We start from the raw sequence: 16,543 nt of genomic DNA, 5'->3' as shown, positions 1-16,543 counted from the left end.
ATGTTTTTGACACCTTGATGTGAAATGCCAAGAAGAGCTCTGGTGTTCCTGAGACAGAAACTCAGAGAGGAGCCACAGGAAGAATGGATGCTTCTACTGCAGATGCTTCCCAGGTCAGTGTCATGGCCACATTTCTTTGGGAATTGTTTTTATTATTGAAACCATGCAAGACCTTATTCTCTGCCTGTGGTAATGTTATGTAAAGTGGTTATTTCTTATGGTACCTTTTTCTTTTTCTTCTCTGATAATCAAGATTACGTCTTTTAGTCTTGTCCCCTACACAGCAGAGCCTTGTCTCCAGGGAATCCTCCCTTTATTATCACTATGAGGACATAGGTTTTATAGACCTGCCGTTCGGAAAGTGGTTCTATTGTGAATGATGATTAAAGAAATGTAATGACAGCCACTTCTTAAATTGGCTGGAATTGTGGTTCTCAGTATATTTTCAGGAACTAAGGTCTTATATGTCACATTTATTACATTTCAACAATGCTCAGCCTTCCAGAACCAAGCTTATAAAAGTTGACATGGAAACACATGAAATTTCTATTGGCATCATTGAGCAATTTGAGAAGAAGCAGAATTAGAAGAGTCTCACTCATTTGATTCCCAATACTAACTAACTATTTCAGCACCCTAGAGGGGTGGCTTGCTCCTGTCATACAATGATGGTTTTTGTGAGGTGACACAGATTACAGTATACTGGTTTCTCTCTTTGACAGCTGGCATCACATAGAGACGATGCACATGTGTCTTTGTTCATTGTGGGAACTGCTGTTCATATCATGTTCGTGACTCCATTGCTCGGTGATGAGTTCTCAATAGATAGAACAGAATTTTCCCTTTGTCTTTTCTTTGTCAGACAGGGTGTAAACAGGCACTTGTATCATGTGGGATGTGTTAATTAGTACAAGTCTTCTAGAGGTTGACTGGTTGCTGTTCATAAGCAATCTCTTTTCAAGCAGAAACTAGGTTCCTATAATCTTCTTTAGGAGAAGGAAGGCTCCCTCCATGATATGTTCTTCCTTTCCCTGATGGTACTCTATTTCATAGGTAGAGATTCTGAAGAGAGGTAGTTGCCAGGTTTACATTTCTGGTACACTTCATGACAGAGCCAATGTATAACCTTGCATGTTCTGTTTTGTGAAAAATAAAGGAAGAATCATAAATGATATTTATTTATGCAATCTAAAATCATGTTATAAGATTGAGATCAAATAGTGAAGTAATAAGTTTCAATTTTTCAATTGAGTCAATCTTATGGGCAATAATATATTCCAAATTAATGAAGAGTCAATAAAGTCTCATCTGATTTAATGCATTTACTTCAATCACAGAAAATCTTTCTACTTCATCTGATTGCACTGTTATAGGTCATTTCATTGCACATATTTTTTTCTTTTTTAATATTTATTTATTTATTATGTATACAATGTTCTGTCTGTGTGTATGCCTGCAGGCCAGAAGAGGGCACCAGACCTCATTACAGATGGTTGTGAGCCACCATGTGGTTGCTGGGAATTGAATTCAGATCCTTTGGAAGAGCAGGCAATGCCCTTAACCACTGAGCCATCTCTCCAGCCCCCGCACATATTTTTTTCTAACTAGTTTGTAAAATCAGCTCATGGGATTTCTGAAATTTTTAGTCATCTATATTGGTTTCAGAAAAATTTATATATAATGTTAATGCTGTCTGATGTTGATTTTTCTTTTTACTTTATGGTTGTCTCATGAAATGACTTTATAAAAAAAAGAAATAAAAGTAAATTTTTAAAGAAGGAAACAAAATAGGAATTACTGCTGTGAGGTATCTTGGAGGAGGTATATTATAGATAAATGGAAGAGCATACTCAGAGGCAGAGATGTCTGGGAGAATCCACAGTGGACTATGACTGAGCCAATATGAGGGGGACGGAAGTAGGGAAAGTCAGGTGACCAAGAGACCAGGAAAGTAAATGGTAACAAGGATGAAAAAGAACCGACATAATCAAGCTGGATGTATTGGGACAACCCTGAGTTGGAGAAATTTAAGTTTGGGGGTGGGGTATGCCAGCCACACCCTGCTACCAGATAGGGACTGAGGGATCTAGGGGATTCTAGCAGCCAGTGTCTGCTTTGGTATATTAATAGGTACCCCAGTTAGCCTTTTATCCTAGGTTTGATACCTAACAACAACCTCACAGAGATGCTTGAAATGCCTTATGTAGCACTGATGTTAAGTTCCTTAGGGTTTAAGAAAACAAAACTCTGACCTTTAATTCATCTTTCAATTTTGCCTCTTACAATGTACCTCTTTGTTTTGCCAAGGATGCAGCAGTTACTGATGCCTGAGCATCTGAACTGAGCATTTTATAGTAGAGTTGGGTGAAACCCATATCATTGGTTTGGTGTTCATATTTGAGCAAGGCTGACAGTTGTAGAATTTGGAAGCACAGTTTTACTCCTCATAACTTTTCCATCTGAAATGTGACACTATCCTGTTTGATGTCAACATACTCTTCAAAATGGCACAGTCCTGTACCTAGACCTCAGATGTGTATCTTATTCCCTTCAACTTTGCTGATTGTGAGGCCATTATGTCACCTTGTTTTCCCAGACATAGTAAGTACATCATAAAGGAGGACTTCTAGAAAGTATCTTTCAGTAAAAGTAACTTAAATTTTATTTTCAGTGTGAGGATGTTTTCATAGTATTCTGTTGCCATGAAGGAACACCCTGACCATGGCATCTCTCATAAAAGAAAGCATTTAATTGGGGGCTGGCTTACAGCTTAAGAGAGTCCCTTCATCATCATGGCAGGAAATATGGTAACAAGCAGGCAGACATGTAGTTGGAGAAGAAGCTGAGAATTCTCTATCCAGACCTGCAGGTGGCAGGAAGAGTGAGAGACTGTGGGCTTGGAAAGGCTTTTTTGAAACCTCAAAATCCACCCACAGTGAAGTACTTCATTCAGTAAGACTACATACACCTCCTCATTCTTTTATTTTTTTTAAAGATTTATTTATTATGTATACAACATTCTGCCTCCATGTATGCCCGCACACCAGAAGAGGGCGCCAAATCTCATTACAGATGGTTGTGAGCCACCATATGGTTGCTGGGAATTGAACTCAGGACCTTTTGGAAGTGCAGCCAGTGCTCTTAACCGCTGAGCCATCTCTCCAGCCCCCTCATTCTTTTAAATAGTGCTACTCCTTGGTGACCATGTATTCAATCTGTTAACAAAATGGGGCTGTTCTCAAACCACCACAGGTGTATTTACCAGAATATGTACATGAGTGCAATGTTGCCTTCTACTTGTAGAGTTCTGAAGAGAAATTAGATCCCATGAAAATGGAATTAAATCCTGTTGTGTGGCGCCATGTTTGTGCTGTGAACCAAACTTGGTCCTCTGAAAGAAAGATCAATCAGTGCTCTTAAATTTTTAATTTTGTTTTTTGGGTTTTTTGTTTGTTTTTTGAGGCAAGATTTCTCTGTAGCTTTGGTTCCTGTCCTGGAACTAGCTCTCTTAGACAAGGCTGGCATGGAACTCACAGAGATCCACCTGCCTCTGCCTCCCTAATGCTGGGATTAAAGGTGTAAACCACCACTCGGCCAGTCATTGCTCCTGACAATTGAACCATGTGTACAACATGTCTAGAAAACTTATTTTTCAATAGTTATCATGCTTCCTCTTGATCACAATAGTGTCTTTAATTCCTTAGGTCTCTTTTCTCTAAGAAAGCATTCTGCCAGTGGCACATGATAACTGTAATATTTCACTACAGGGTATATTGACGTTCCGGGATGTGGATGTGAACTTCTCCCAGGAGGAGTGGGAATGTCTGGACTCTGCTCAGAAGTCTTTGTACATGGATGTGATGCTGGAGAATTACAGGAATCTGGTCTTTGTAGGTAAGAATGCTCTTCTTATACAATTCCTAACCCATCCTTTGTATTTACCCAATTTATACATATTTAAACTCAGATCTCTAACTACTTTATGGTATTTCCTTTGAATTGGTCTGTCTTCTCTTTAAGAGTAACCCAGGGTATATTATACGTGATATCTCAACTCTCTTATTTCCTTTGTATTGAAAACTTCAAAGTTCAAATACAGTGGAATATTTATAGCAAATCAATGCATTGCAGAACATTTAGTATTTTAAATGTTTTCATTTTACATTGGATTAAACTAAACAAGAATTTTGATAACAAAAGATGACTTTTAAAATTTGGTGCTTTCGATGATGAACAAGCTTTTTTCTTAGATGGGAGCCTATATTATGCTTAGGAGTACATGATTGTTATCTAGGTAGCCAGGAGGTTAAAGAAAGATGATGTGGTTCCTTCCATGTCACTTTACATAGGGAATTTATAGGCAACCAAGTCTACATACTAGGACTGTCTTTTTTTTCCTTGTTTTTTTGTTTTTGTTATTTTGCTTTTTGTTGTTTTGTTTTGATTTTCGTGTTTTTTTTTTTTTTTTTTTATTTTGGAGAGTTTATCTGTGGCTGTCCTGGAGCTCACTCTGTAGACCAGGCTGGCCTCAAACTCCCAGAGATCCACCTGCCAGAGGAACATTTCATATATGAAGTTCAGGGAACTTCTTTCTGAAAAGGTGTCTTTTTCTTCATCACCAATGTCAACCTACTGTAAAACATGCAGTTTCAGTAAGAATGAGATGGCTGTTAGGAGTCCTCACAATGTGATGGAGATCAGATTGGAGGTTCTTCTGAACATCCAGACAATGATCATGAAGCACAAAAGCCTCTGCAAGCTTTCTTGTCTTAAAGAACTTCTGAGTTATTATTTGTTATTCTGAGTTATTCTGAGTTAATATTTGTTATTGAATTTATTGTCCTTGCATCAATCCTTATTATGTCTCATTGTGTTAATTTGCCAGAGAACCATCGCAAGCATAAGTATGGGAAGGTCCTGGATCAAGGCTCAAAGTATATTGTCCATCATCATGTGACTATCCAAGAGAAGTCTTATAAGTGTACTGAGCTTGGCAAAACTCTTCATGAATCTTCCCAGTGTACATCCTATGACACAAGTGAATCTGCCGAAAACTACAAAAACAGCACACGTGTTAACCACAGGGATACTGCTACTGAATCATCCCACCTAGAGAGTCATAAGAGCATGCAGTCTGGAGAAGAACCCTGCAAACATAAAGACTGTGGCAATTCTTTAAATTTGTCTTCCACCAGTAGTCAAAATGAGAGGGTGCAGACTGAAAAGAAAGAACAGAAATATTCAGAGGATGATAAATCTTTTGACTCTCAATGTAAACCTGTGCTACAGCAGATCTGTAATGATGGGAAACCACACCAATGCAGAATATGTAAGAAATGCTTCTGGAACCACTCAAACCTCAGGAGACATGAGATAAGTCATACTGGGGAGAAACCTTACAAGTGTAGGCTATGTGGTATATGCTTTGGGTATTCAACAGCTCTCAAAAGGCATCATTACAGAATCCACTCTGCAGAAAAACTTTACCAATGTAACAAGTGTGGGAAAGCCTTCTGTAGCTACGCATACCTTACAAATCACCAGAAAAATCTTGAAGAGAGACCTTATGGATGTAAACAATGTTGTAGTTCCTTCAGTACTTTGTCACGTCTTGAAAACCATTACAGAACCCATAACAGAGAGAAAACTTACAAATGCAGTGAATGTGGCAAATCCTTTTACACCTCTGAACGTCTTAAAAGACATCAGAGCATTCATGCTGCAGAAAAAGCTTATGAATGTAAAGAATGTGGAAAGCGCTTTTATGGGTTCTATCAGCGTAAGAACCATTACAGAACCCATGTCAGAGAGAGACCTTACACTTGTAATGATTGTGGCAAATGCTTTATCTGCCTGCAACATCTGAGAACCCATCAGAAAGCTCATAAAGGGGAGAAACCTTACAAATGTAGTGAGTGTGACAAATCCTTTGTCCGGAAATACAACCTTAGAATCCACCAAAGAATTCATTCCGGAGAGAGACTTTACAAATGTAATGAGTGTAAGAAATCCTTTGTCCAGAAAGGCAGGCTTATAATCCACCAGAGAATTCATACGGGAGAGAAGCCTTACAACTGTAGTGAATGTGACAAAGGCTTTACGTCCTTCGCTGGTCTTAGAAGTCATCAGAGAGCTCATACTAGGGAGAAAAGCTCCCCTGGTAAGTGATGTGCATGTGCTTTATGCAGGGCTTTCTCCTTAAAGGCACAGTACGTTACTCTGTGCCTTTAAGAATCACTGTGAACATGAGGAACTTTTGACAGACATCATGGAATGTTCCAATCCAGCAAACCTCAGGAGATTATCCTGAGGAAAATTCTGAGAATTTGAAACCAGGGGGAAAACCTGTTGTGAAGTTCTTTTACCTGTTCAACTTTAAAAGCTTATAATAAAGACAAAACAGAGAAGCCTGGAGAATGGGCTGTTGTGTAGTAGTTGCCTAGAAACTGAGATATTCCATCCTGAAGGAAGCTGATTAAGAGAGAAAAGAAGTACCACTAAATTTCTTCAGGAAAACCCTAAAATTGTGCAGATTCAGTAGACATAATGCTGTTGAAGAAACTCAGAGTACTCATATTGCCTAGAAGTCTCTCTAACCAACTGAGCCACCAAAACAAGATACTGTCCACCTTGTAGATATGACTGCTGGCTTTCATTTTGCTTCTTTTAAAGAAAAAACAAGGATAAAATGAGGATCTTTGTAGTTTGGAACGTTAACACTGTGTATCTGAACCAAGAGTGATATGAGCAGCAATTTCCCAGAGACAAGCATATAATAAATGTCAATAGACTAAATCTCATTGCTGTCACATTAAAAATCAAGTAGACAAATAAATCTACTCACAAGAGTGTTGTAGGGTGGGACTCTTGTGTGTCTTGGCTGCCTGGCTAGCTTACACTCAGAATAACCATGTAGAAACTGTATCAATTAAAACACTGCTTGGCCATTAGCTCTAACTTCTTATTGGCTAACTCTTACATATTAGTTTATCCCATCTCCATTAATTTTTGTATCACGATGTGGCAGTGGATTACCGGATATTCTAGCAAGAGTCCATCTCAGAGGAGGATCCATGGCTTCTCTCTTTCTCTCTGCCCTTCTTCTTCCCAGCATTCAGTTCTGTTTTCTCTACCTACCTAAGTTCTGCCCCATCAAGTAGGCCAAGGCAGTTTCTTTATTCATTAACTAATGAAAGCAACACAAAAACAGAAGGAACTCCTACACCACAAGAGCATCGACTTTAGAACAAGACCAGTTCGATTTGTCTGCCATCTTCATTGCTCACTAGAGAGTTAAATCTTAACTAATCGGCTCAAAGACAGGGCAAGTCTTTTTATGTATTCTTCAATATATTTTTCGGATTCTAGCAATAGGTTGCATATTTACATGTGTGCTTTCATGAGCCTTGTTTTGGAAAATTGATGAGCCCCTGGAAGCTACATAATACTGAGACCACTTGCCTCTCAACACTGCTTTCATTGTGCACCATAAATTTGGGTATGTTGTGTGGTCATTTTCATTGAATTTTAGGAAGTCTTTAATTTCCCACTTTATTTGTTTCTTGACCCATTGATGATTCAGGTGAGCATTGTTTAATTTCCATGTGTATGATTTAAGCTTTAGAAGTATTTCTTTTACATATGAGGGTGCCCTTGTATTTGGAGCATAGATGCTCAGTATTGAGATTTCCTCTTGATGGATTTTTCTTGTGGCTAATATGAAATATCCTTCTTTGTCTCTTTTGACTGAAATTAGCTTGAAGTCTATTTTGTTAAATATTAGTATAGCTACACCTGCTTGTTTCTTAGGTCCATTTGATTGGTATATTTTTTCTCAACCTTTTACTCTGAGATGATGTCTGTTTTTGAGGTTGAGATGCATTTCTTGTATGCAGAAGGATGGATTCTGTTTCATATCTAATCTGTTAGCCTGTGACTTTTAATGGGTGAGTTGAGTCCATTAACATTAAGGGATATTAACGACCAGTGATTGCTATTTCCTGTTAATTTAGTTTTCATCGTTGGTGGTGTTAATTTGTGTATTTTTTTCTTGTTCGAAATTTGCTGTAATGAGGTCATCAATTGTGTGTCTTTTTGTTGGTGTAGCCGTCTTCCTTGGGTTGGAGTTTTCCTTCCAGTATTTTGTGTAGGGCTGGGTTTGTGGTGAAATCTAGATTTGTCATGGAATATCTTGTTTTGTCCTTCTATGATGATCAACAGTTTTGCTGGGTATAGTAATCTGGGCTGGCATCCGTGGTCTCTTAATGTCTGCATAATGCTTGACCATGACCTTCTGGCTTTCATTGTCTCCACTGAGAAGTCAGGTGTAATTCTGATAGGTCTACCTTTATATGTTATTTGGCCTTTTTCCTTTGCAGCTCTTAATATTATTTCTTTACTCTGTATGTTTAATGTTTGATTATTATATGGTGAAAGGACGTTTTGTTTTTTTTTTTTGGATCCAGTCTATTTGGTGTTCTGCAAGCTTCTTGTGTCTTCATAGGCATATCTTTCTTTAGGTAGGGAAAGTTTTCTTCTATGATTTTGTTAAATAAATTTTCTGTGCCCGAGTTGAACTCCTTCTCCTTCTATACCTATTTAAGATTTGGTCTTTTTATATTGTCCCATATGTCATGGATATTTTGGGTTAAGCTTTTGTTAGATTTAATGTTTTCTTTAACTGATGAGTCTATTTCCTCTGGTTTATCTTCAGCACTTGAGATTCTCTCTTCTATTTCATGTATTCTGTTGTTCATACTTGCATTTGTGGCTCCTGCTCTTTTTCTCGTGATTTCTGTTTCTATAATTCCTTTGGCTTGTGTTTTCTTTATTTTTCCTATCTCAGTTTTCAAGTCCTTAATAGTTTCATTGATATTTTTGAGTTCTTTTTCTTGGTTTTCTTTAAGTGATTTGCTGATATCTTCCAATTTTTTGTTTTTTTCCATTTCTTTAAAATAATTTCTCATTTCATCTTTAAGAATTTCAAACATTCTCTTAAGGTTATTTTTTAGATCATTTTCTTCTGGTTCATCTATATTAGGTTGTTCAGGTCTTACTTTTGTAGTGTCTTTAGGTTTTACTGGTATTGTGTTGCTCTTTGTGGTGTAGCATGTGATCTTACCTTTTCTACTCATCTTTTCCTCTAACAGGTGTGGTTGGGGCTGTCTGAGATTCTGTTGAATAATCTTCCAGGTGCCAGTTAATCCAAAGCACAGATGGTTGTTCCTCATTGGTTATTCCTGTTCCTGGAGGTCTCTCAGTGCTCCTGTGGTTTGGTCCTCTCCCCTGGAGTTTGTCGTCTCATGCCTACTTTGGCCTAGGCTGCTGGCTTTGATCTGTTTCTGTAAATTTTGGTCTGGATCTCCTCTTGCAGAAGTCCCTGGCTTTGATTTAGATCTGTTCTGGTGGTGATCGCTGACTCTGGATCTGTCACTGGTTCAATCGTGATCCTCCTGTGTCCCTGGACTGGGTTTGTTCCTGGGTTCTGCTCCTGGTGGAGCTTGTTCTCTCTGTGTCTCAGGTAACTGGTTCAGTCCCACTCCAGTTCCGGTGGAGGTTGCAGACTCTGAGTCAGGTCGTTGGCTCAATCCTGGTCTGCCAGCATCCCAGGCCTGGGTTGGCTCCCAGAGCTGGGTTTACTCCTGGTTTTGGCTCCCAGTGGAGCCTATTTCCTCTGGCTCTCTCTGTTCCAGGGTCCTGTTCAATTCAGCTCCTGTGGAATTTGTTGCCCAAGGTGAAGTTCCTTGCCTCAGGGCAACTCTGACTGAGGTTACCAGCTTTGACCTGTGTTTGTAGATCCTCTTCTGGATTCCCTCCTAAAGAAGTCCCTGGATTTGACTTGGACCTGTCCAGTAGAGTCTAGGATTTTTTTATTGCTTTATAAATAATACCATTTAAAATTTCCACTTCCTCCCCTCCTCCCACTCCCTCACTCACTCTCCCCCCACATCACAGAATCTTGTTGAACTTTGTCTTAGCGTTTCCATTTCTCTCCTGGTGGATACAATTACTAGTAGTATTTCTTTCTCTTACCTCTAGTTAGAAATGGTGTGCTATTTCCGTGTGTTGGATACAGTCTGTTCCTCCTCAGCTCTCCTCTATTCATCTATTATTCCTTATGTAAAATGTCTTATCTCCTGTATGTTTCTCTCTGATTTTTCTATGTATACTTTGCCTCTAATTATGAACTGTAGTGCTGCTTTGAGTACATGAGCTATGTTGTTCATAATATTTTCTTTTCTTTTTTTTTTTTTTTTGGTTTTTTGAGACAGGGTTTCTCTGTGGTTTTTGGAGCTTGTCCTGGAACTAGCTCTTGTAGACCAGGCTGGTCTCGAACTCACAGAGATCTGCCTGCCTCTGCCTCCTGAGTGCTGGGATTAAAGGCGTGCGCCACCACTGGCCGGCCTGTTCATAATATTTTCGAGTGAACTTCCTTCTCCATGAATGTAGGACCAATGCTTCTGGGTACAGTATGGCTCACAGTTATTTCCTTTTACTGCTTCAACATATCATATCCTTCTCTCTTTTCTGTTGAAACGCTTGTTATGATTATGGCACAAAGTGGGACCTTTAGTGGGTCCCATGTGGGTGAAAGACAATGCACCATGAAGATAGAGTTTAAGTGTGGAGTGTACTGAAAGAAGGGTAAGGGGGAGAGAGACACAGAGGAGGTGGCGGGAGGAAAGAGAGGCAAAGACCAGCTTACCTCTTTGGAGGAACAGGGCCAAGAGGAACAGGGAGTAAGCAGGCTTGTCTCTTAAAGGGACAGGGCGCTGTCTGCCTTGTAGGCAGACTTGTCGCAGGGTGTGATGCACTGTGCCAGATTCCCAAGGGGCACAACGAACGTGTGCAAGGATCATAACATTCCTCCCTTTACTTATTTATTTATTTATTTATTTATTTATTTAAGATTTCTGCCTCCTCCCTGCCACCGCCTCCCATTTCCCTCCCCCTCCTCCAGTCAACTCCCCCTCCCTAATCAGCCCAAAGAGCAGTCAGGGTTCCCTGCCTGGTGAGAAGTCCTCCCTTAAATTTTATTAAAAAGATGAGGAGTTAGGCATGTCTGGATTTGGCATAGTATAATCTTATGAATATCCTATTTTGAAGTTTTTCATGACACGTTTTTTGGATGGGGCATTCTTGCACACGAGGGAAATGTTAGGAATTAGATTGGTTTCATTCCTCGCAGGCTGCAGCCACTTCTGAGATAGATCTCAGGAGCTTCTTGGCAATTGGCAAGTTTATACAAACTACAGCCTGCCATTGGGGAGAGTCAGAGTACCAGATTCTGGCTGGCCGTGCACTTGAGGACCACGGTAGTCAAATTCAAAAATTCCACACTTAACTGCTGTCTGCTCCTCTGATCTCAGTCCAACGAGGTCATTGGAGGTCGTTGAGTCGAAGCTGAGTCTGAGTTTGGTTACACCTTCTTATGCGTACCGTGTGGCTTCCCTGTCTTATACACCCGTCAGAGTGACAAATATTTTGATGGTCTACGTTAAGCTTGCTGAACAGAGCCAGCTAACCTGTCCGAGGACCATAAATGTTTCCCAAAGCCGCAGAATTTTCCACAAGCCATTGCTAGTGCAGTGTGAGGAGAGGAACCGGGTTTCACAGAGGAACAGGGAATGTCGCCACCTTCGTTCGGGTTTCTAGCAAATGGGCAACGGACATTTGCCGTTTTAAGACCCAGAAATGAGCGAGGATAGGAATCTGAACAGGGCAGAGGAAGTGGGTGGGAGGGAGTTGGAGGGCATGTGACCTGGACAGGTATGTGATGGGTGGCGCCCGAGGAGGCAAAGGAATGGAAGGAAATAGAACTCCAACACTCACCATTCTCGTTGGGATCTAGGGACCTTGTCGGTCCTAACCGGGATGTGGAGGCCTCCTGATGTGGTCTCAGTGGGGTGTGAGAATTCCGTTTTGCCACAAGTGATGCGCAGGGTGGCCTGCAGAAGTCAGCAGCTCAGTGGCTGGAACCGCAGCTCTGCCGCCCTGGAACCGCCCAGGTCAGAGGAGCTGAGGCGCTGGGACTCAGGAGAGAAGGCACTAGAGACCATTTTTTTTTTTTTTTGATTTTTCGAGGCAGGGTTTCTCCGTAGCTTTTGGTTCCTGTCCTGGAACTAGCTCTTGTAGACCAGGCTGGCCTCGAACTCACAGAGATCCGCCTGCCTCTGCCTCCCGAGTGCTGGGATTAAAGGCGTGCGCCACCACCGCCCGGCCTAGAGACCATAAATTATAATAAAAATTTCAGGCCTGGTTGGGGATACCTACCAGATTTTGTTTGTCAAGGAGGCCATGGAAATCTCTTTAATAGTTCAGGCTATTGCCATTGTTCTTGATTGTCTGCCAAAGCTAGAAATTAAAAACAAAACAAAACAAAAAACAACATGGAAGGAATCGTGGCATTCTTGTTGCAAGACAAAGGACATTTGAGCTGCATTTGGCTTGGAAGCTTCTCCCTTTCTGGTGAGTTTTCATAGTGTCTGAAAGTGCTAAGCAAAATGCTGGAAGAAGAAAATAATTTATGGTCTCACCCAGCTGTGGACCCTGCTTGCCATAATATCAACTGACAGAAAAGATGTGCCACTTTATTGTAATGGGGTCTGCGCAAAAGGAGGGAGGGGAAGGGGGGAAACATGCAAGGTACACAGGAACACGATGACATGGCCAGGGCCACAACTTCTGTTGTGGGAAAGAGGAGAAAAGACCAGGGCTGGAGCTGGGGTGGAAGCTGGAAGGGGGAGACACCGTGGCTGCATTCCCCCACCCCCAGGAAGCACCTCTTGTCCCTGGCTCTCCTCCTTTACTCTGGCCCCCTAAGATTCCATCTCTCTTGTTCTGTCTCTGGCCTTGTACCCTGTTTTTAATTTTTAAAAAATATTTATTTATTTGTTTATTTGTTTGTTTATTTATTTATTTATTATGTATACACTGTTCTGTCTGTGTGTATGCCTTCAGGTCAGAAGAGGGCACCAGAACTCATTACAAATGTTTGTGAGCCACCATGTGGTTGCCCGGAATTATCAGGACCTTTGGAAGAGCAACCTCTCCAGCCCCTCTGTTGTCTTTAGAACTGTGGGATAACCATCTCATTACTCGTTGTATTTGCACAATAATTATTCATGGATGGCACTGTAAACTTGTGGAAGCCCAAAAATGTGAGCCTATTTCCATGTTGTCTGAAGGTCAGAAGGTCTGAGGTTGCTCAAAATTGTTGACAACAATTAGGGCTACACGTCCTGACCTAGGTTGTGGTTGCTTTGTGTTTTGGGTATTAAGATGGCCCAGATAGATAGATACACTCCACCCTGATCAATGGTCAGGAAATTCAAACATACTCCTGTTCCTTCTTTTGTATTTGGAGGTTTGACCTAGGGAGTGTCTGCCTTCAGGATATTCAGTCTAGGGTGGGTTCACAGCCTAAACAACAAAATGCTTTTCTCATGGATTAATGACTAGATGCCTCAAAGTATTGAAACCCTTACCTGTCCTAATTGTCCTGTGTATCATATTAAAGCAGACTTTTGTCTTCTCCCCCCTGTTGTATTGAGGTATAAAAGTGGATAGAAGGGGCTGGAGAGATGGCTCAGAGGTTAAGAGCACTAGCTGCTCTTCCAGAGGTCCTGAGTTCAATTCCCAGCAACCACATGGTGGCTCACAACCATCTATAATGAGATCTGGTGCCTCTTCTGGTGTATATATGTTAACAGAACATTGTATGCATAATAAATAAATCTTTTTTTAAAAAAAAAAGTGGATAGAAAATGAAATATGGGCGGGCAGTTTTCAGTGTTCATGGAAACTCCTTCCTGGAACTATCCTATGCTTCTGCTTTATTATTTTCACTGGCATCTTCATATTCTTCACGAACTTTTTAAATTCCCTTGCTCCTACCCTGGTAAGTGGTATATTTGTCAAAACATGGTTCCCCACATAATCTGAGCCAAAAGCACACCGATGAAGAGGTCATGGATTTTATGCACTGAAATGCTACATATTTGTAAGTGGGTTCATTGTCATGTTGCCTTGTGAGTATTTAGGCTTTCTTCTAGATTAGTGTTTTTCTTAGTTTTTGTTAAGAATATTTCCTAACCGAGCTCTCTGACGACGCAAAAATTCCCAATCAAGCCAAATCAAAACAAGCCAAATTAAGAAATATCCAGGTTTAATGGAAGATGTGCGCTCTCGGGTGGCCCCGAGGGGGAAATGGGAAGCTGCAGAAAAGCGACTCCCGGGAGAAGAAAGGAGGGACCACGTGTTCTTCTTTTGGGGGATCACTTAAGTACCCCAGGAGTGGTCCTGATACCACCCCAGGGAGGGGTCAGGACCTGGCCTGCTGGGATTTGAAGTCCAGACCATGCCTGGGGGGCTGAGATAGATGCCAGGGGCTGGGGCCTAGGCTCCCAACCTAACAGGTTTGGTTAGAGATGGTTCTTTGTTTGCAGTGGGTAGTAGTTATTTCAGACTCTTCCCTGATCAAAGTGCTAATAATAAGTGACACTTGAGGACTCACTTCTAAATGTACCATCTTCATCACTGCATCTGATTCCCCATTTCCACCTTGTCTGCCAGTCAGAGAGTTTGAAAACTGACAGGCATAATTACACCTCCTTACTCAGGAACCTGGCTCCTTTGAAATTAAAATAGCTCGGGCTGGGGAGATGGCTCAGAGGTTAAGACCACTGGCTGCTCTTCCACAAGTCCTGAATTCAATTCCCAGCAACCACGTCCTGGCTTATAACCATCTGTAATAAGATCTGGCGCCTTCTTCTGGCCTGTAGGCATACTTGCAGGCAGAAAACTATACGTATTAAATAAACCTTAAAAAAAAGAAATTAAGATAGCTCAATGCCATCCTGACAGGTGGTCAGAATATGCAAATATACTTCTGCCCCTTCTATTGTAACTATGAGGTCACCTGGGGAAGGGCAGTCTTCAGCTACTTAGAGCACCTTAGCTACCTAGACAATAAAATGCTAATGATTTGATGTCTCAGACTCGTTATCCTTTGTGTCATGTTAATAAAGTTTTTTGTTACCTTCTCCCCCTTTTATGTTGTGTAGAAAAGCTGTAGAAAATGAAACCACAGGATTAAATTTCAGGATTTCAGTCATTGGAATGCCCTCCCTATACTTTGTATGTTTTCTGTCTTATTATTTTTATGGTCTTCATATTCTTTACTTATATTTATTAAGTTCCCATGTCTCTACCCTGGTAAGAAGTATTTCTGTCGAGGCAAGTCCTCTACACCCAGGAACACTGATTAGGAGGTGAAAGGACATAAAGGCACCAAGATGGAGAGGGCTGCCAGGAAACACTGCCCTGATCTGAGCACGACTGTGATTATCTTCAAATGAGAACTTCATGCAGCCCAACCTCCCCTGAAGACTTATTGACAGTTAATGGTCACTGGATGGGAAAGGAGTTATTATCTTCAGAAGTGGAGTTACATGTAAATTTCCAATTCTCTAGTCAGTATCCTCTCACAGTGCTCCTGAAAGCTGTGTGAATCAAACTCGGTGTGTCTCAAAAGAACCAAAACATGGAAGAGGGGGACTTGCTAATAAGACAGGTTCAACAAGTGAGGTATAAGGTTTAGGGACTGTTCTGTGCTGCTGGCGTAGCAGACCTTAGTAAGCTGACATGAGGGTGTTGCTCTAGTTTCAGTCTTCTGGAAGGGCAACCAGTGCTCCTAACTTCTGAGCCTCCCTCCAGCCTCTCGAGCTAGGTTAAATCCTTATAGTAAGCACAGCTAGGAAGAGTGTGTACCCTTGTCTTGTTACAGCGTCAAAGGCAATTCTGTACATTTTTTCTTTGTATTGGACTGGACTGTAAACCTATATTGACACATAGACACTATTTTGCTTAGCTCTGTTCCATTTATTCCAAGTCGGTCTAGGAATTTCATCATGAAGTCTTGCTGAATTTTTCTGGGTGAAATTTCTGTACCTGCTGAGATTTTATATCTCATGGTTTTTATTCCAGATGATTTTGCTGCTGTGGCTGATGGATTATTGTTCATACTCTTCTCCCCTCCCCTCTAAACCTGGTTGACTGTATGAAGGGTGTGAACTCATGATCCAGTCACCTCTCAATGCCCTCATCTCTGAATGCTGTTGCCCATGTTCTAAGTGTTCAACATAGGAGACTTGTAAGGAGTAAATTGTGAAATACTCTGTGTATGACCCTTCGGTGAGTATCTTTCTCAAAGTGTATTATTGCTTCTGTTACGCCCAAATCCGCAATCTCCGACAAGCTGACAAGGAAACCAAGAGTCCCGTATGTAAAAGCAAAGAGCCTTTATTTTAATCAAGTTTGCAAACTCAGTCTCCCTGCATGTCCAACGTATTGGAATAACCGGAGAGCCCCAAGCTTAATTAGAATAGGGTATTATAGTAGTAAATGTGTGGGTAAAGGGTTTCTGAGGTTTTAAGACCCCTTCTTGGCTGACATTCGTCTAGGGTTTCCTGGTGACTGTGAGCTGCAGGTGTTTCAATCTACAGTGTTTGGAATGCCAGGAATTTCCTTAAAATGGTCTGTT

General features: G+C 41.0%; 1 protein-coding gene across 1 annotated transcript in view; it reads left to right on the top strand.

Moving 5' to 3' along the window:
- Positions 1–83: 83 nt before the first annotated feature.
- LOC121449791 (zinc finger protein 660-like) overlaps positions 84–16,543 on the top strand; it is a 28,743-nt gene continuing 12,283 nt past the window's right edge. The window contains exons 1-3 of the mRNA XM_041654466.1: positions 84–113; positions 3,768–3,894; positions 4,886–6,160. Coding sequence (XP_041510400.1) covers positions 84–113; positions 3,768–3,894; positions 4,886–6,160 — 1,432 coding nt within the window. The remainder of the gene's footprint in view (positions 114–3,767; positions 3,895–4,885; positions 6,161–16,543) is intronic.

This window comes from Microtus oregoni, unplaced genomic scaffold, assembly GCF_018167655.1.
Source record: "Microtus oregoni isolate MIOR12 unplaced genomic scaffold, Mior012 000006F_ref0000085, whole genome shotgun sequence".
NCBI classification, from domain to species: Eukaryota; Metazoa; Chordata; class Mammalia; order Rodentia; family Cricetidae; genus Microtus; species Microtus oregoni.
Note: the sequence above shows the minus strand (reverse complement) of the source record. Positions and strands in the feature narration are given on the sequence as shown.